At 38.1% G+C, this 21,818-nt stretch overlaps 1 protein-coding gene across 1 annotated transcript in view; it reads right to left on the bottom strand.

Moving 5' to 3' along the window:
• Positions 1-21,818, bottom strand: part of LOC116722306 (BMP/retinoic acid-inducible neural-specific protein 3-like) — a 41,719-nt gene that overhangs the window by 7,918 nt on the left and 11,983 nt on the right. The window contains exons 2-5 of the mRNA XM_032566538.1: positions 20,789-20,991; positions 16,967-17,178; positions 9,118-9,223; positions 3,278-3,514 (exon numbers count right to left, since the gene is read on the bottom strand). Coding sequence (XP_032422429.1) covers positions 3,278-3,514; positions 9,118-9,223; positions 16,967-17,178; positions 20,789-20,991 — 758 coding nt within the window. The remainder of the gene's footprint in view (positions 1-3,277; positions 3,515-9,117; positions 9,224-16,966; positions 17,179-20,788; positions 20,992-21,818) is intronic.

The raw sequence follows: 21,818 nt of genomic DNA, 5'->3' as shown, positions 1-21,818 counted from the left end.
CGACTCATTTTCCAGGTACCAAAACACGTTAACTTATTGCCACAAAATGTCTAGGTGATTTCTTAAAGCATGTGGGAAGTACAAACACGTGCAAATATAAATTTTGCATAATAGGTCCTCTTTAATAACCTTTTTGAGCTCCAACTTGCTCCGTCTCTGGAAGAGACAAAACCATTCGGACATTTTGGGGCTCCACGGTGGGGGCGCTGCTGTTTGTTAGGCATTTATTAGATGTAAATATTTTAAAGTGTTGTGTGGAGAAAATAAAAAGGCTGTTAATCATTCCCATGATGCTACTGTGTGTATAGCACTGACTTAAATATTAAAGCGAAAAAGAATAATGAGGTATTCTGTGCTTTTGGTATTTTATCAGTGGAGAAACTGTGTGGTAAATAGGGTTAGGGTAAGTATATAAGCATACATGAGGAGAGAACAGTAGGCTGCTGTACATCTGGGGTCAGACGGGTTTGCTGCATAATTTATTTTAAACGTCTCCTCTGTAAACCTTCATTGTTTAACTGTTTAAACTCATGACCACTAACTTATCACAATATATAAAAAAGTCTTAAATTAAATCCAAATTGTTCCAAAGAGACGCTTTCCATTTAATGAACACAACAAAAAACAATAAAACTCCGACTATATGTGTTACTGGGATCCATAACTGCAGTGAGAAATGAACTATTAAAGCACATTGCAATCTATAAGCCATTAATCATGCATTATTACAGATTTGGAGGTGGGCAAAGCTCATCTTTCCTCTCTTTGAACTTGAACAGCAGATCTCAAATGTGAGAGTCACTGCTTTAGCCTAATAATTTTTTTATGTTTTTGCTTTTTTTTCTTCTCTCCACCCATAAATGTTTCAGATCATCAGAGGAAGAGATCATTTGATGATTTAATTTATGAAGGGGGGAAGAAATGATCACTGTGGAGGTATATTGGCCCACCAGTTCTTTGCTGAATGACTTTTAATTTAGCCACACTGGAATTTTGGATCGTTCATTGATGGCCTGTTAAAGGCCAGACATGATGTGTCAGTTAAGACTAGAGTTTGACTAGGCCACTCAAAGGCCTGCATTTGTCCAAAGCTTTTGCCCAAGGAACCAAAACTGACTAATTTTAACTACTTTTGGACCACAAAGTCCATTAATTACAACTACAAAAATTTGTTTTTTGATATTTCTTTCTTTTTTAGTTTTACATGCTCAACAATAAATAAAATGTTTATAAAATCTATATATATCATTAAATATCCAAAACCCATTTGGAAAGCTATTTCCAAATGAGTTTTATACTTTGCTGGCCGATCTTTTTTTATTTTTTACTTTTTAGCATTCTTGATTTGTTGTCAGGGACCAAACAAAATTATTTCAAGAGCCACAAAGGGCCACACTTTGGACACTCCTGACCTACTGTGTAGGTCAGTCACAAACGTATGACTGAACCATCGTTTCATTAAGTAATGCAAGACATCCTGGACTAAGACCTGTAAGGAATCAAAAAAGTGTTTTTTTTTTTCCCCTGGAGTGTTTTTCCTTTGTCAAAAGTATTTTGTTCATTTGAAATTATCTTTTGGTCAACCATTTTTGTTCCACGTTTTCTCCGTTAGAGGTTAATGGCTCTCACTGTGGTTCACTGGAAACTCAGAGCAGCTTACTGACAAACTTTTTTAAAGGCTCAGAAATGTCTTTGTAACCCTTTCCAGACGGACAGACGTGACTGACATTGAGTTCTGTTGTTAAATTTTCTTAGATCCGGGTAAGATGCGTTTCTTTTTTCAGACATGTCTGCTTACTTGATGTTGTCAGACAGGTTCTACTGAAGGGACTTCTTGATTCTAGTGGTCTGGCAATATTCAACTGAACTCAGGTTTCCAATAAAAAAAAAAAAAGGTTAATCATGACTTTGAAATGAGAGGGGAAAAAATTTCCGTATCAAAAAAGGGTTCTTTTCCCCCTTAATTAAATATTTAATTAATTCAAAATCGACTTTTTTATTCACTCCAGTTATTGTTCTCTTTAAAAGCAAAAGAAAAACAAACACACAATAAAAAAAACATTTTCATTGAGTTTTTTTTGTCAAAAATGAACATAAACATAAAATAAGATTTCAGGAAACTTTGTTTGCAAAAGTCCAGCAACATGCAGATTTCTTTTAGCCACAACACCTTTTGGGGTCTCATCCAGGATTCTGCACCTGGGTTAAGACCTGGGTTGAGTAATTGGCAATAGAAAAACAAAGCCCTATCAAACAAGCATGTCTCGGTGGGCAGCAAAACCACTACTGAAGTCCTGATCTGGGAAACTGAATGCTTTGCTCTGTGCTTTGTTAAGCAGCAAGGCGCACCAGTTCCCAGGCACACATGAGCTGGAGACTACAGAATTGTGACGGATGTCTGAATCACTGTCTCGCTTCATTAAAAAAAAGAAAAAAGACAGTTTTTTTCTGTTTCGTAATTGTTTTTCCTCAAGCTTGTGTAACTCGCTCAAGGCATTCAGGCTGATGTCGCAGCCTCAGTACAATTTACCACATTCTACTATTTTTATGTAGCGTTGCTCCCATTATGTATCAATCTGATTCTCTCCTTTCTTTGTGCCTTCTCTTGCTGCTTTTTTGCCAGTAAGCAGAGATAATCTTTTCGGTTATGTAGGGAATAAATGATTTATGGCTTCAAACTCTTCATTATGTAAAAATGATAAGTTGGAAAAAAATGATGGCGCTCTCACATCTTGTTTCACGAGGCAGAAACAGAAGAAATATGAATAAGCTGTGTCGGAGCTAACAAATTGCACAGTTCTGCAAGTCATATTTCTTTTTCTGTGTAAGAATAACTTACACTGCAGTGGGTGGTTCGTTTTCCCCTTTTATGAAGTCAGAGAACATATTTTTATGTTCATTATTTTTGCTCAGGGACTCTATACACTTTTGGGCTAAACAAATTGATTTTTTAGGAACTAACTAAGCACCTAAAACATCAAATCAATCACTGAAAGCTAATTGTTTGTTCTTTGAATTCAGAGTCTACAGTGCCTCCCATCGCTACGGTCACTGAAGAATCCATTTATGGAGAAAGAATGCAAAAAAAAATCTTTTGAGCTCATATTTAGAGGTACAAATTCATTTTATTTGTCAGAGAAAGAGACTACCTTCGCTTGAAACTCTAGACAGGAAAGTCTTAAAAGACAAGTTTTTTCCTCCCCCAGCACTAAAAGCACAATTCAAGCTGACATTTTCAGCTTCCATTTGGAAGGGTCAAAATGAACTTGTTGCTCACCAGATTCCTCAAAGTCCTTGTTGGACAGCCTCAGCGCATCTCTGATGTGCAGCAGGCTATTTTCCAGAGTGTCCAGGTCAGAGTGAGGACAGTTGCACTGAGGGAAGTCCCCACCGCACTCGCACCAGCAGTCATTGTTGCGGCAGACAAACTGTCCCTCTGACTTGCAGCCAATGTAGTTGAGGGCCGCCTGAATGAAACGGCTCTGTAGGTAACCAGGAAGGATCACCTGCAACCCTGAGGGGGGTCCGAGACGGTAGAAATGGAGAAAAACACATTTCAGCACATTTTCATGTCACTGAATTACAATTACATTGACATGTACTGTACTTCAGTAAGTCAAAAAGTGCAACTCACATAGATTAATTATACACAAGGTAGAAAATCCCCCTTCAGATTTTAAGCCAGAATATTACATAAAGCTCATTTAAAAGGTATTTCATACTTGTTATGTTGTACTCAATCAAGGGGAAGACTGACGAGGTAACAGGTCTCCATAAAGGGTATCAGATGAAGGGGCTGCCTGTATCCAGCCATATAAATGGAAATTTGAGTGGAGGAAAAATGTAGTTGAAAAGGTGAACAAGGAACAGGCTGCGCTTGAGGCGGACGCCCACTTTGATTCCACTATTCATTTCTGTATAGCAAATCTTTTACTGGTTTTATGTAGTGCTGTTAACCAACTGTTAAACTTTATCAAATTAATCACTGTGATTAATCCTGATTAGTCACTACGCTTAACTTTGCAAGCTTAAAATATAAATATGCATGCAGTTGTTCTTGCAGGAATGGTGCCCTGGATAAGCCTCTCCCTTCTGAAACACCCCAACCAATTAAACTGCAAGAAATTATCTGTCTGTTTTTTTGTGGGGAGGGGGTTTAAGCAGAAAGCAGCTAATGTGGTCTCCCACTATTCAACAGCTACTAAGGTACTTACTCCACAATGCATACATACAAGTAGCAGCAAACCTGTTCATCTTACAGATGAGATCAATTTTATTTTCTAGTTCTTGGGCATCAAACCCTTCCTGATGCTGCCCTGGGCAACTGCCCAGACAGCCTATATGAAAAACCGCCACTGTATGCACATTGTCAAAAAATGTTTACGAAAATGTTTTATTGTCTCAAACTAACCATGCCTGAAGATCACTAATCACACACATTTCTGACCGTGCCGATTATGATCAGTGGCCGATCGATCGGCACACCTCTAAAAACAGGGAGCTTGATTCATCTGCGTAATGTAATATTAATGAGTTAAAATGTTCGGATTAATTGCATGTGTTAAAGTGTTAACATCGACAGCCTTGGTTTTATGTAATATTCAAATTATCTGAGGAATTGAATTGTGGATTTCATTAGCTCTCAGCTGTAATGATGAAAAGCAGCTGAAAAAAACCTCCAACTCTTGACATAAAACTTTCACTTTTTAGACACAAGTGTAGCACCTTTCAATGACTGCCGAACTACAGAGCAGCAAACAACAACTAAACCAAAAATAGACATTTTTCCCCTGAATTTTTGTCATGTCATATAATGCCCACCAACATAACCCTGGTTTTGAGGTGTGATGCAGGTCCTCATGCTGTTATCCTGAATGCTATCACATGTGTATTAGTCCAATGATGCATTTGATCCAACAAAAAAAGGACACTATGTTCTTTGAGTCATCTCTTCGTGCACATCCGAGTTGAAGCAAAAGAAGATTAAAGTTTTAAGGTACAGGGTCTCGTGGGGAAGTACAAATTTACAGACTGATGTGCTGCAGGTTTGGGTCAATAAGCGAAGCAAAAAGAGCATCACAGGTGTCCTTTAAAGAAGAGCTCTGACATTTAGGAAAATAAGCCTCTTTGGTCGTTTTTTTTTTTTTTTTTTTTTTACAGAGTTGGGGATTATTCTGCCTGCACCCTTCATGATGAACAAGATGGCTTGACACGGCACGACTTGTTCCCAGTGAGAGCGGAGGGAGGCACGCAGACAATTACACTCATTTTTTTTCCCCCCTCCGGCGAATAAAGCAGCAAGTGTTTTGTTAAAATGTGCATTAATACAACAAAAAAGAAAGGCATAACGCTGACACTAAATGCTAATCGTGGCGAGCCTTTTACCGTTACAGCAATCTCAAGGACCATCAGTAATCATTTCAAAGCTTTTCCAACACGAAGTGTGACATTTAGCCTGTACGACGCAACCGAAAGACAAACAGTTCAAAATATGTGAGCTGCAAACAGTTGGTTAAGAAAGTCACAATTTGATTCAATATTGATTTAAATGCTTTGATACTGATTTAGTAATAAGAAGCATACAAATAATTCATTGGAACATCCATTATTAATTTCCTGTATTACTTATTTTTTCGCTGAACAGCCATGGTGGTACACATTACTTTAACAGTGTAAAACATCTGAATATGAAACAGTAGAACAATATAGAGAACAAAAGTTACATCATAATGCTACTGTGATGGCCAAACCCATGGACACACTCCTGTCTGTAACTCTTTTTATGCACAATTTATTTTTTTCCATACAAAACAACAACAACACTTTAGTTTCAATAAAAACATTTATTAGTTGATTTGGATACATTTGTTCTATTTGTTAGCGCACACATTTAGTTAACATGTGTATTTCTATCAACTTAAAGTTAATTTTGTTTGCTCAAAATTAATTCTTTGTTTGTTTTTCCTGCCGGTAGTTTTACTTGCCTTGGAGTTGCCAAACAAAGGATGGGGGCCGGGGCTCAGCAGGCTTAAATGCTGATTGGACTCCACCACTAGTTCCTGCTGGCAGGGGGAATTTGTAGTTTCTTTGTTTAGATAAGTTTTGTACTTAAGTAAATATTAGTATTTAAAGTTTAATATTTTTGATACCCAAATATTTTCATTTTTGGGTCTTTAGTTTAGCCAAACTTAGCTGTACTGTTATTTGTTTTTGTGTTATTTGTAATTGTATTCTGTTTAGTTACTCCTATTGTGTCTTAATCAGTCTGGTCAGCCAGTATATAAACCCCCGTTTGTCATTTCTTTGTTAGGTCAGTTATGTTTGTTTGTGCAGCCAGTTTGTTTACATTTTTTGCCTGAGTTCAGTTTTGTTTCTTTGACTTCTTTTATGAGCTCAGTTTATCTTTTGTCATTTATAATCTTTGGGTTATAAAGATTGTTTTTTTTTTAACTCGGTCCATCACAGCTCACTGACTTCGAAGTAAAGTGGATGTAAATGTAAATAATTTTTCTTTAGGAAACTAAGATAATTCACATCGTTCTTGACTCATCATTTTTATGCATAGTTGAACAATATTTACATTCTGATCCAGAGGGGGTGCTAATGCACACCTTATGGCTGTTTGCCAACCACCAATAAACACAAGAAGAAGAAGACGACTACTGCTTCACATCCAAGTATTTTACATGCGACACAAAGCTAATATAGCTTGCTGCTATATTTGGAAGGGTGGCCAATGCAGACTAAATGGCTTTGTTCACTTCCTCTACATTTCTTAAACTGAGGAGAAAATCAAAATAGCTTATCCGTCTGTTTGCTGATTGGCCTGGTTGAAAATCAACTGGTGAAATCGAGCTCAATGGCAGAGATCCCAGACATGAAACATAAGGGAGATGAGAATTGAGCAGAATTTTGTAGGAGGGCAATGGTGTGGCTACGTCAGAGTTGAATTTTGTTTTTATCACACTTTAACACTCTTACAGAAGCTTTTGGGAGGTTTTAGCCATGGAATTAAAGGAATTTAAAAACGAAATACTGATTTGTTACATATTCATTTGCAAGTTAACTGCATTAATGCATCAAGACTTGGTAAAAAGATAAAACTGACAGTCATCTTTCTGTAGGTGAAGTGCAAAAGACCAGGATGTAAGACACATCTAAGCTAAACAGAACTAGGAGCTATTAGCCTAGAGGCTGAATTAACCACCATAAGCCAACAGCTAGCTGAACTGCTGCTATGACAGTTTTTATATCCGACACAAAATTCACAAAATAATCAAATTATTTTTAATACAGTAAGCTAACATTTACCCCAACTCCTGCAAGCATGCAATAACAATTACTATTAAAATATCAACACATTTTTGATCATTTTGATTTCCACACGCATCCTCAGAAACCCCCCCCCCCCCCCCCCCCCCCCCACACACAAATTTAATGTTGTGGTAATTTTTAACTGCTTATTGAGCAAATCATTGTCACTTTTTGCCATTCTACTCTTTGGATATTAACACAAGCAAAACAAACTTGTTAATAAAAGTGCGTTTTCAATGCAGGAACCAGTGTAGCATTTTGCGTTAGTCGTCTTCCCAAAATCCGGTCAAATAGTCTGTTAACTTTGAATTATACGACAGGAGTTTTGTAATTTTATTTGCAAACGCAGCATCAGATCCAGCCATCCATGCTCCAAATCACCAGGTTTTACACAGATTGGATTCAAATACATCAAGAAAATTCCTCAACCTTCCAACTTCCTTCAAAGTGGAACTATTTAAGTGAGGGGAGTGTGACTGTGAACGTCTGCGTCAGCATCTCTTCAGACGTGGGGAGAAATAAAGATTAAAAGATTTTAACCGGTAAAGGCAAAATATTTTTTTAACCTTTTGGTTCTGAGACATAGATTAAAGTGATGAGTGATCACATCTGCCAGGGATTGCTGATTATTTCACTAGTTTGAAGTCTGAATGGATTTGTGCAAACTACTTCTGAGTTGGAAGTGATTTTAATTCACTTTCAGATCTTAGCCACAAGGAAATTATATAAAATCACCTCTATTGAAAGCCGACTGCCATCCTGATTAGAGCTCTCCTTGCCTCCTTTCTCTCAAAGAGCCAGGTTTGGTGCAGGTCATCAACTCTACTTTTGGTCAGTGGGTTTAAAAATTATGACTGCTATAATAGAATTTCAGATTAATGCTGTGTTAGTCTGATTTCATTATTTTTGTCTTGTGTTGCATAAACCACCTGGGTTTCAGTTTAGGAAACCATTATCATAACATGCATTCTTCACTGAATTGTCCTACAGTTTTCACACCATGACTGTGTGTATTTTCGGTGACCAAAAACACAGTTTCTCTTATTTCAATGAGAGAAAAGTCTCTAGCGACAGGTGGGGAGGGAGCAGTGCTGCATCAGTCTTTGCTCCAGTCTTTCTGGCAACTTCTCTGGTATCTTGTTAAAAAGAACTTCCGACATGTTGGGTGAGTTGTGGGAAATTTTCAGCAGTTTGGAGACTTTTTAGAGCCGTGGTGGTTTATTAGTAAGCAACAAATGGCTACTTACAATTCGGAACCACCCCATAGAGAAATACGCAATTTTATTATCAGAATTGCATATTGCATTCACTTAAACAACATATATGGAGCTAAATCATTGGCCTTAAAGTTTGTTAAAAAATTAATACATTTGAAAAAGAACTGAAAAAAACGTGAAACTGAAAAATGATTTTGAATCTTTAAAAGAATTTTGAAACGGAGAAAAAGTTCAGAGCTACATAAAAACACCAGTAGCACCAGAAACAATGCAGTGTGGATGCCAGGCCAGTAGGAGGCGTTGAAACGTTTTGAACTTTCTGATCCAGACTTTTGCCTCCGTAACATTTCGCTCCTATTTAGGTGCACATGGATTCTATGCGTCTTCGCTGACGGCATAAATCTTTCACAATAGGCATATTTTTCTTCTAAGAGGGATATATTATGTGTTTTCCAATACTATGTGTTCTGGCATTGTCACGCTAAAGTGCCTCAGCCTCATCTATGGTCTGTGAACGTATTTTCAACTCCGAGTGGCGCTAGCTGTGTGTAAGCTACTCATACAATCTCTCATGCTTTACATTTACCTTGCAGCTGAACCTTGTTTTCAGGACTGTGAACCAGAACGGAGCTGACCGTGTCCAGATTGTCATAGTTGCTGCAGCCGAGAGGCCCGGTTCTAGTTTCAGTCACCTGAAACGACATGGAGAAAACCCAGAAAATTCCCATCTAGTTTTTATTAATTATAACATACACTTACTTAACTTTTCATCCTTCTAAAGCAGGTCAAGAGAACATATTAGCACATTAAAAAAACATATTCCGCCTCAGAGGCATGAGTAATGGAATAACACTATCAAAGTAGTAATATAAAGGTCTTTTAATTAAAAAGACTTCCTTCCCTAGACAGAATATTTTTGAGGGAAAGAGGAAGTCATCATCCCAAATAACTTGAAACTAATTCACAAGTGTGAAGAAACTGCTTCTGACATGAATTAGTGTTGACACATTGAAGACAGAAATTCAGGAAGTGCTTGGTGTGTTTTTTTATGCTCAGAATCCTTCTTACTTCTCATATTAAAGCCATTGTACATAAAAAAGAAGATTAAAATTGCAAGATTGAAAAGTAAAAAAAAAAAAAAAAAAACGAAAAGAAACCCAGATTATCTCCAGAAACTTTCTACAATTTTTTTTTAATTTCTGACGTTTAAATTGGAAATTTGCTGCAATAAAACTCAGAAATATTTAGATTAATCTCAGAAAAGACAGAACCAAAAAAAGGGTCTAAATTTTGCTAGAAAAAATACTTAGAAATCTTGAAATTAACTTCAGAATTCTTCTACCAAAAACCTGGAAATTTCTGAGTTTGAAAAGTTTCAAATTTGCGAGACAAAAATCTCATACATTTCAAACCCGAAAGGTTTGACTTTTGGAAGTCTACTTAGTGAAAAATCAAAAATGTTAAACTTTTGACATTTTAATTTTTGTGGGTTTTTTTGTAGAAATTTGCTGAGACTAGTCTAAAAGTTTTCTCTAACACATTTTTGACTTTTGGAGCTCAAAATTGTTCTAGAAAAAAAACAAGTAAATTTCAGAGGTTTTCTGTTTTCCATCTTTCTATCTAATACGCCGTCGTCCTTCTCCCCACATCTTGATGCGTGGTTTTAACGGAGGTCCACGTGTTGCAGGCGCAGCTTTACATCCCTCGTTAAACATGGCGTTCGCCTCCCTCCTCTCATTCTCACTGATCTTCAATCTGCCTAAACTCCGGCGCGCGCCTCAAAGTGGCAAATGTATGGAAGTCAGGCTGGCTGGAAATGAATGGAACGGCATCTTCAATCCATCAAACTGATGCATAACCAGGCTAACACGTTCTCATTTTAGGTGGGGGCACTTGTCTTCATCAGTGGCCACTCACTTTAGCATCTAGGTTTTGCCCCTCGGGCTGATTAATGCGCGCGCTCTAATAGCCACTTCAGATGATAAAATGGATGATTGGTGTTTTATACGAGAGGATACACAACCGCCGTGCCGTTCTGCCTCCTCACTCTCCTGATTGCAGTTCGCCACAGAGCGGGGCAAAGTCTCCAAAAAAGAAGAAGAAGAAGAAAAAAAGGCTTGTATCGTACGTTTATTAATACGCTATATGGCTGGATGTTCGCTACAGCGGCTCAGAGATGTGATTCAAGAGATTCTGCTTGGAATCAATCAATTCTTTATCTTTCTGTGAGATTTTCGGGAGCGTGAACTGCATCAAAGAGGAAAACAGATCTGACAGTCTGGTGCTCGCCTGCAGTCACAGGAGATGCAACTTTCTGGCCAATTCTGTAAATAAGCATTTGCTCTTAATCTAACTGATTAAATAAGCTACGGGTAGAAAGTCCCTGAGCTGGTATTAAAGGATTTGTGAGTCTAAGTTGTCCTCCAGTTAAGTTTCTCAAGTGTCATAAATAAAAACTTTGCTGCGGATGAGTACAGGAAGGAAGCAGCCTTGGAAATGTTGTACTTTATTATTTCCTTAACGGACAATTTTTGAAACTTTTTTATTCAATTAAGAAGTAAATTTAGCTTGCATTTAGTCGAAAATGTTAACAAACATACTTGATATCTTAGATGAAGCACTGAAAGACTATTACATCATTTGCCGTGTTTCCATTCACCGTATAAATGTGCAATTTGACATTTTGAAAATACATTTGCTTAATAGAAACACGGCAATTAAAAAAAAAAACCAAATTTTTAATAAAAATTTTGCCACAAGGATGAGTTGTTTTTTTTACTGGCAAAAACCACAAACAAGAAGTAGGATCGTAAGTGGAGCATGTTTATTAATGACTTATTTACGTGAGATTGTAACTGTGTTTCTTATCTAATGGAAACACAATTGCAAAATAGTCTTTTTTTGACAATAGCAGAATTTCGGCAAAGTTTTGCGTATGTTTGTCATGGAAACGCAGCTGAAATGGCCCACCAGAGACCAGAGGGACACATAAGACAAACCTTAAAGATGCCAAAATATGATCTTATCAATCAAATTAAAGTAGTTTATATCTGTATGCTACCAAATGACATCAGTCAGTTCCTCCAGTTTTTCACAGGATTCATGCAAAATTTATCCCCTCATTTATCCATATGTAATTGTGAGTTTCAAAAAAATATTCTGCAAAACTGGTCAAAACCATTGGGTTTAAGTAATGCCAACCTCCACCTGAAGGTGGTGGTATTTCTTACTTCTGCTACACTGCTGCCTCAAGGATACTTAAAAAGTTATTCAATCAATCTATCAAGTTATTCAATTCAATTAAAAAAATGCTTTATTTGATATGTGGTGAGTGACAAAAAGTCACATTTATCGTCATACGCAAATATCAGCAGCTGGAAATCTAACAAATGTTGCAATTTTGGTCCCCAGCCGAACCAAGTCTACCGGACTATCAGGTGTGCTTTGGTATTTTTTCTTGTTAGAGTATCGTTTAATCCCACTCAGTGATCCATCACCAACTTTTAGGACCTTTGCCGTGTTGTCTGGCTCCTTCTGAATCTTTTAGGAGGAAACTGCTCAGAGTTGCCTCACACCTCTCGCTGGTGTTTGAACTTGAGTCGTGCTTTGGGGACTCCGATTCTTGTAGAAGTATAGCAAACATATTTCTTAGCAGAACTCCTGTGTTACAGACGTATTGCTGTTATTGTTTGTTTTGACCTCAGTCCACTGAGGTTGAAGAGGTATTTTTCTATAACGCTGGTCAGCTTGCTCGGTCTAATTGCAGCGTTCTTCCTGCTAAACGTCTTCACAGATCTAAAGGAAGGGAATCCTCCTACGGCTGTGTGCAGAGAGACATACATGGAGGTTCATGGACAGGTTAGCTGTCAGTCAGTACTTTCACAGATTTGAATCATCGCTCCACAATGACTTCGAGTTGATGAATATTAATTTCCATCCCTGCTATTTTGTGGAGTAGTTTGTCAATGTTCTTCATGGAGAAAGGAGGCATCTTGTTCTGATTTAGCTTGGAGTTCAGAAAATCAGAATCCCTAGAGTCCTTAAATTTAAAGTAATCCTCCTGTGAGGTCAGACAATATGAAAATAACCACCAAAGCAGGTGAAATTTAAAAAAAGAACAATAAAAGCAAAAACTATCAAAAGCCGAAACTATAATGAGAATTGAGAGGTAAGAGGCTGGTTGCAACACTGAAAGAGCCGGAGATCAGGAGCTAAGGTGGGAGACTGTTGGGAAGACAAGTACTGATCTTTCACAAGCTGTGTTTCCATTAACTGTAAAATTGCACAAATTGTAATTACAAAAATAAATTTGCTTAATGGAAACACAACAATTTTGAAAAGACTTGCCTTTTTTTGGTAAAAGGTTCCTGTCTTAGGATGTGGTAGTTTTTTGGCCGTAGTGAAATAGATGTATTTAGCAAAACTGCAATGGAAACACTTTTTTTTTTTTTCACATCACACGAGTCACATGATCGACAGCCGCATGTTACTACTGGTGGAAACAATGACAAAGATGACAGCAAGTAGTGGGAGAAAGGTGGACAATGTCTCTCTCACAGCATCATCACTGTAAATAAAAGGTTGTGTCATTGGAACGTGTTGAATCCACAGCTCTTCTGGAAAATCACCAGCTACAACTTCCAACAAAACACCCCTCCCAAATATAAGGGAATTGTCGCTCTAATACTTGAATGAGACCCCGACATTTCCTCTGATGGCTGATAGATTACGGGAATCACACAGGATCAGCCTTTATTGTCATCATACTGAAGCACATGGAAATAGCCCACACAAAAAAAGAAAAAAAACCACAAATACCATAAGACCTGGGTAGACAGGTGCCTGAGGCTGCAGTCTCATGACTGAATTTTTAATACTCTCTCATGTAACAGTTTACATCCGTTGCTGGTATGATTTTTTTTAATGACTTGTCGCGTGAACAAGCACAGAAATGGCGCAATTGTGGGTTTTTTCGACATAAGTGGAATATAGAAAATGATCTGTGCACATTTGTAATTAAAACGCAGCTATTGTTGATCCTAAGTCTTCCTCCAGAGCTACAACTGACTGGACCAAAGTACCGCCATGTGTTACCGTGGCCCATTCAAAGTTTAGATTCTAGTCAGAAACTGTGAGAAGACCTGAAAATTGTTTTTCATAGATGCCGTTTGTTCATTCTGGCTGTGTGTAAACTATTCAGAAAAGAATGGAGAAAAATGTGGGTCCATACGCTGTATGCTAGAGACGCATCCTGGCTTGTGGTCGGACCTAAAGGTGGTTCCACAAACTGCTGACTCTGCAATGTCGCGCATAACAAAAGATGCATCCAGATTTCAATATTCACCACTATTATCTTGCTTCCTAGTCATGTTCCTCTGCACACAACAACCCGGGCATTTTAAACAGGCTCTGGTGTTATTGGAAGGTATGCACCCAACATCGTGACCCACTGAACTTCACCGTGACGACTGTAAATCTCTTTCTCTTTTATCTAAACCAAAGATTTTTTTTTTAATAAGTCTCCATAATACGTGGATGGAATTGCTAAAATGATTTTTGTGTTTAGCAGGTTTGAATCAGAATCTGTTTTTGTCATGATTTGTGGTTGGAAAGGATGGAAGCGCAGGATCCAGGTTATGGAGAAAATGAATGATTTAATCAAGGTTCTCGCAGGAAAGCAGAAGGTCAGGCAGCACTGATGAACTCAGAGACAAGAAACGCAACACAGGTAGCACAGGTAGCGCTGGCTAAGACAATGACAATAGACGAGGACCCGACAAGGAAACACAGACACAGGTGGGATTAAATACACAAGGAAAGTAATCAGGGGAAATGAGGGGCAGCTGGGGACGATCAAGGGGTAGACAGGGCAACACGGAGACTCAACTGAACACAGAAACCTAAATTAATACACAGAAAAACCAAAACCTTGCAGTCTTTTTTATCTCTGCTTCTGCAAAATCAAACTCCAGCCCTCCATATTTACCCTTTGACCTTTGAATTCCACATAGTAACTCTATAAATCTAAGAATGCTCTCTAAAAATCCAAGGCCAGATAACCAATAGGATTTCATGTAACCTCCTGAGGCTTGTGTCTTAGAGGTGATTATTAAAGCGCAGAAATAAAGACTTTAGCAGAAGAAGACAATTAGCAGCAGGACTAATCTTTGCCCCAGTTTATGGAATTAATAACTTGTTCTGGTGTTTTACTCCAGAAAATTAATTCCACCCATTTTAATGTGAGGGCTGTACAGGGAGCTTTCTGGTGGTAATTATTATTTTTCCCGTTGTGGTGTCAAAGTAAGAAACTGCAGAAAAATGAGAGCCGATTTATCACAGAAAAATCCTAATCACATTTTTTCATCTGATTGCTTGGGGTAAAAAAATAAAAAAATCCTTGTTTTATACATTGTCTCTTATGGTGTGTTTGTGGCAGGTTGCTGTGATTTTGCAAAACAAAGCTCTAATGTTAACCAAAAGGGAGATCATTTTTTACTTATCAGTTTATTGACAAAAGGAGTGTTTGTTTTTTTTCCCTCATAGATCTGGAAATACTGCCAATAGCAAAAACATTTTTTTAAATCTAAAATTAAAATGAGATTTCAAGCTACTCTAAAATATTGATACTGTAATTTCAGAAACATAGAGAAAATGAACATATTACCATTTAGTTTTCTTCTAACAAATCCCTGTTATGAATTCATACAAAATGGAGCTCTGTGCCTTTGGGCGTGATCTGATTGGCTGAACATTTAGGACATTAATAAACATGTCAGTATCTATTACTGACATATTTTTTGGGGTTAATAAATTGAGTTCTGAGTCAAAGGTTAGCTAGTAATTTGTGGTGGTTATATTGGCTCACAGTGGGTCAGTTTCACTCATCGTACATCTTTATCATACCCACAACTTTCCTTAAGAAGGTTCTGCTTGTCACTGCATCTGATCTGACTGAAATAGTAAACTCACAAGAACAATCTGGACAAATCAGTACTGCTTAATTACAGGTCAATCTCTGATCTTCCATTCATCAGCAAAATTATTGACCATGACATATTATTGAAATGAATGGAGAGTTGGGTAGGACTCTCTGGTCCGGTACTCAACTGGTTCTTTCATAAAGAACAGGGATTTCAAGTCTGATCCGAGGTACCCCAAGGCTCAATCGTAGGATCGCTCTTATTCAATACCTATATGCTCCCACTAACTCAGATTGTAACAAGAAATAAGATTAGCTACCATAACTATGCAAATGATCCATAACTCTACCTCGCTGAACCCATCCACTGAATAGATGCTTACAGAATAGATAGATGTGTGGAGGTGCCATAACTTTCTCCAGCTGAATGGAAACAAAACTGAAGTTATTATCTCTTACTCTAAAGAGGAACCATCCGGAGTCAAAGCACAGCTTCAATTACTGCATCTGGAAACTAGAGATCAGACCCGAAACCTGGGTGGAATGATGAACTCTAATCTGACTTTTGTTACAAAGTCTGCAAGATCTAAAGAAACTCATCCATGCGTTTATCTTTAGTCACATTGATTACTGCAACAGTGTCTTCACAGATCTGCCTCATCCAGAACCCTGCAGCTGGCATTATGACTAAAACCAGGAAGAGAGAGCACCTCACAGTTTTTGTGTTTTTAGTTTTAAAGTCCTTCAACTGGCTCCCTGTAGCTCAGAGAATAGACCTTATTAGCTTATAAATCACCGAACGGTTTTGCACCACAATAAATTAAAGATCTGCTGTTGTTGTATCAACCTTCCAGACCTCTCAGGTCTTCTGGTTCTGATCTGCTCTGCATCCACAGAACCAGAACCAAACATGGAGAAGCAGAATTTGATATCTATGCACCACAACTCTGAAACAAAATCCCAGAAAACTGCACAACAGCTGAAACACTGAGCTCCATTAAATCAAGGGTAAAAACCCACCTGGTTAGAGTTGCTTCTGAACCATAATAAATAAAACATTGACCAACATATTTGATATGTAATGATGAGTTTGAGGATGGGACTCAACAATGTCTGTAAGAGGTTTCTCAATTGTTGTCTGTATGACATTTTTATTACTTTTCGCTTTTGTGTTTTTATCATGTTGAAGCACTTCGATCTGCCTTTTCGCTGAAATGTGCTGTAAAAATAAACTTGATTCAATGATATTATATGTATTTATCTATCAGTTCTGAAGTAATATTTTTCCTGCCTGAATAATTTGTTTCTCTTACTCTGAATAGGTTTCAGAACCCCACCTTGAAAATAAAAAAGAGAATCCGGCTCAGTATCAACATTTTATATGCGGCCGTTCCCTGGTGAGAATGCTGGAGGCTAACAGACCGCCAGGCAGGGGGGGAGCAACACGGCTGCCTTCAGGCGCCGACTACGAGGCGGTCTCATTTCCCGCATGTGTGCTTCTCGTACTCTCACCTACCCGTATGGCGGTGGAGGCTATTTGCAGGTGGTGGAGCCTGCGCAGGGTGCTCTCTCTGTCCGTGAAGTAGGAAGCGGCCAGCTGGTGAAGGGCCTCCAGAGTCACCGCTCCCGTCGTGTTGGAGCCCCTACCGCCGCCGCCGTCGGCCCCCACGGGCGATGACTCCAGGCTCAACTTCCTTTTGTCCACAAATATTGTCAGAGACTCCTCCCCTGGTGACAGTCAGACAGAGCGGTTCATTAGCTCAGACGGAGCAGCGCTAATCACCTTTCATTAGGATCTTTTCAGATAGAACAGCGCAGTGGTGATTAAGTGTTGTGGAGGAACTGATGGCTTGGATGATTGGAGGAAGAGACACAAACAAGGTCTCTGCATCTATTAGACTCCTCATGAATAAATAGAGGTTATTTGGGGTCGCTAATGAAGTTACCCTAATGATCGTGATTATCTTAATCATAATGGACAGAAAATAAAATCTAAAGAAAACAATACAGATCTCAGATCAGGCCTGATACACTTTGAGACAACAGTTGGGAGACTTGAAACCTTTCTTCTTCAGTCAGATTTAGTTCTTTTGTGTTTAAAATATGCATCTGCATGAATGGATCAGAAAAACAAGACATACTGAAGGAATTTCATGTTCTTCTCAGTCAGTCTCACACCTCAGAACAAAAGCTTGAAGTCCAGAGCACTCACTACCCGCTGGCTGAGTCTTTCTATCTCTCTTTAATCACTTAGCTATCCATAATGCAGTATTTGTTGAGTAAATGCATTGATTTTTCTTTAACTTGGGTGATCTCCGCTGGATGTGACAGATATTCAATACCAAAAAAAGGAAACTTTTTCCAAACCCTAGTGGTGCACCCGAGGGGTGAACGCGAGGGGTTAATACGAGGGGTGGATACGAGGGGGCCATGGCCACCTTGGAAAAAAAAAAGAAAAATAATGCAAACAAAAAATAAGCAAATTTAACTTTAAAATACACCTAATGGAAGTTTTGATAAAACCAGGTTAGTATGTAGATATTACAACAATGATTTATCCTTCAACCGAAGCACACGCTGTTTATTGTTAAAGAAGCAAGATTATGTAAAATCAACTTTTTTGAGCTTTACTTCATGTAATAATGTTGTTGCCTAGACTCTTTCATGCGTGTTTGAAAAATCCTTTAATCCCCATGGCAACCATTCAGTTGTGCAAAACGTCTTGGTGGACCTATTGCCACCTTCTAAAATGAAGCTCCTTCAAAGAGCTGCAGTTTCTAAGCTCTGCCTCACAGAGCTCCCCACCCCTGCATCTCTCCCACTCAGCTCCTTCAGACTAGCCAGGAACAATTAGCAAACGCCTGGTGGAGCTGAGCTCATTATATCAGCTACTTCTCAGTAAAATGCTGTCTAAAAATGTTGTGAAAGGGTTAATAGGGGAGTCATGTTGTGTTTACTTCCAGAAAGCGGAGTTTCAGAAAAAGCAGGAGTTTCTTAAAGAGACACAGACCCAATTTCAAGGCGTTAAATTATGATGGCAAATTTTTTTAAAGCCATATTTGATACATACAGCGTACAATATATACCAACAACTGAAGATGACATAGTAACTTCATTGTGCTATAAAATGGCACTACGTGACTGGAAAACACATAATGCTGCCCCTTTAACATTTCTACAGAAAGGTTTGAAACAAAGTGACTTGTTTTAAACCTTCCTTCAGATATGTTTGGTTGGCGACAATAAAACAGTTTTCTTAAACATTTTCTTTGAAAAGCTGCACATTTATATTTCTAGCTTATTTATGAATCACAGTGCTAGTGTGATTAATCTGATCGTTTTTGTTAATTGATTGACAGAACTAAAATATGTACATAATATTCTTGTTGTCGTGTCATCCTACAAATATTTTACTGGCCTGGTGTCTGGTCACCCCAGGAGAATTTTCTGGGGTCTCCACTATCTGACCCTCATGTATAGATCCAGCATCTGCTTACATCTCCTAGATAAACAAAATACTGCAGGTTATGGGACTGCACAGAATGACAATGCTTGCACAATGAAAACTACCATTCCAAACGTGGCGTCATGAGGTTTTTCAGATTAAAAATAAGTGTTTAAATTAGAGGGAAGATGGGCAGAAATGGTTCTAGTGTCAAGGATCCAACTCGTTCACTTTGTGATGCGAGTTTTCCTGTTCTCGGATGTGAATTTAAATTTGCGGTTTCCATGAGAACACACGTTGGCAACAACAGTGCAACATAAATGAACAGCTATGAATAAGTTTGTTAGTGCAAGTGAGTCTGCAGCTGCCGTTGACACTCGAGTCTCCTGATTGGTGATTACACCACCGGCTGCACCGTCTCCTCAAAACAGCTTTTTATTTTCTGTCTGGTTTTCAGTATCAGGAACTCCTGCTCAGGAAACATGCCCAGAAAAAATAACTGCTAATATAAATTTCTTTTATTCCTGTGGGTGTGGGCTTATCCTTGAAGTTTTTGCTCTGTGGCAAAACAGCGTCTGACTTTCCTGCAGACTTTGGTTTTTAAAGCAAATAAACTGTCTGTTAAGGTATAAACATAGTTGCCAACCGACCACAGGAAAAAAACAAACACAAAATAGAAAAAATATGTAGTGTTTGAGTTAAACAACACTTTGGAATCTAAAACACTAAAAAGTCCCAATGTGACGCAATACGTTAATAAAAAGAAGATTGTTTTGTCTTAGATTAAAGCTGCAGTATGTCACTTCTATTAACCAACAACATTTTTCATCATTATGTTGGGACAGTATAAGACAGATAATCTGTGAAATCCCCACTCAGTCAGAAACAACCAATCAGACCAAGGGGAGGGTCTTAGCGCTGTCAATCACTCTTATGCTCACTTCATCCTGTTTGCTCTTTGCTAAGCTACAGCTTGTTCACCACAACATATCCTGCTATGAATGCTAACGCTAGCTAGCATAGCCACTAATGACAGTGGATAAACAATTTCCTGTAACAGGATGTTGGTCTTCCACCATTAGCACATTGAGCAGCGTACAGGAAGTTGATTGACAGCAAATTTCTGTCACTTTACACAATATTACAAAAAATATACAGTACACTAAAAAAATAAAAAATAACAAACTGACTGTAACCAGAAAAAATAAATAAGATTTATTCCAGCAGCTGAAAAATAGTGCTCCTTTTGTTTGTTTTGTTTGGTGATTAAGGGTCACAAGAGAATATTGCTAAATAATTAGCTATATTGAAAAAATATATTCAGACACCTGCATCTGCCTGGGTCACTTACCTAGGTGCACGTTGTTGAATTACAATAATTCTAGGCATTTTTATTATACCTTACAAAATAAGAATAGAAGACATTTTATATTATTATGATATACCAAATGTTTTCATAAATAGTTAAAAATTCTGCCTGGTCATCATTGGTATTTTTGGTTTCTTAAATCTCCCACTCAACCTCAAAATGTTCTACTTGATTTGTATTTATTTAGTTTAAATTCTTCTCTATTGTGCTGTTTTATAATGCAAAATGTTCTGATGGGGGAAAAAAAGTAAAGACAAAAATAAGGTCATTATGAGAATGGTGCTTTGAACGAAAGCATTTCCAAAAAGATCACCACACAAACACTGTTTCCTCTAATGTATTTGTTGTATGTTAAACCAAGTGATTGGATGTTTTTGCCAAACAACATCCTTATGGGGAATTAAAAAAAATCATGTGCTTTGTTGCTTGGCGGGCAGCAGACGGTTTAATCAGAGCTGGAGAAGCAGAAGAAAATCCCGTTAGCAGCCGTGGGAATCAGGCCTGCAGTGAAGCGCTCTCAGTACCTCCCAGGGTGGCGGAGAGCAGGAGGTGGGTGCCATACTTCTTGATTAGACTCTCTGTAATCATCTGGAGGGTGGGCCGCCTCCCCAGCTGGCGGATGGTGTGCATCAGGTCGGGGTCGAGGGGCAAAGCCAGACCGCCGCTGCCACCAAAACTGTCCCGCTTCTCCACCGCCAGGCTGTTTACTTTCCATCGACCAAACTCCCTGAGAACACACAGCATTCAGGTATGATGTATTAAGGTGTACTGCAGCATTTTGCTGTTTCATACTTTTGCAATGTTACAACCACTAACAATGGAACGTGTTAGGGCAACGCTAAGAAAAAAACCCAAAAACTAAATTACAAGAAAAATGACATAAACTTAAGAGAATCAAGTTGTATTATTACGAGAATAAAGATGCAGTATCATGAGAATAAAGTCACAATACTGCGAAATTTCGTGAAACATTATAAGAGTGGTGTAAGTACGAGAAGAAAGTTGTAATGTTCCAAGAATAAAGTCGTAACATTGCAAGAATAAATTGTAATATTGCAAGAATAAAGTGTAATATTGCAAGAATAAAGTGTAATATTGCAACTGCTTTCTTGTAATATGACATTATTCTCGAATTACTTTAGTTTTGCTATATTACAAGAACAAAGTCGTAACATTACGAGAAAAAAGTCGCACAAGAATAAAGTTGAAGTGATTAGAGAATTAAGTAAGTCGTATTACGAAAAGAATAAAGTCCTGATATTATGACTTTATTCGTGTACAACTTTATTCTCGTATTATGCTAACTTTACTTTGTTTGTCTTAGTATGGCCCTGATGCTCCGTTGTATAAACCTGATGCTATTTTATTGGGGTTTTACATGATAGACCAATAAACAGAAGAAAACAGAAATCTGATGCCATATTCCAGGGGCTATGAAAACTTATTCAAGGCAGAACACCCCGAATCTAATGTTTTGCTTAGTTACGTTATGATTCACACGAGCAGCTGAGTTGAAAAGTCGATTTACACACAGAGAAAATAAACCCAGACTGG

The sequence above is a fragment of the Xiphophorus hellerii genome, chromosome 6, assembly GCF_003331165.1.
Source record: "Xiphophorus hellerii strain 12219 chromosome 6, Xiphophorus_hellerii-4.1, whole genome shotgun sequence".
Taxonomy (NCBI): Eukaryota; Metazoa; Chordata; class Actinopteri; order Cyprinodontiformes; family Poeciliidae; genus Xiphophorus; species Xiphophorus hellerii.
Note: the sequence above shows the minus strand (reverse complement) of the source record. Positions and strands in the feature narration are given on the sequence as shown.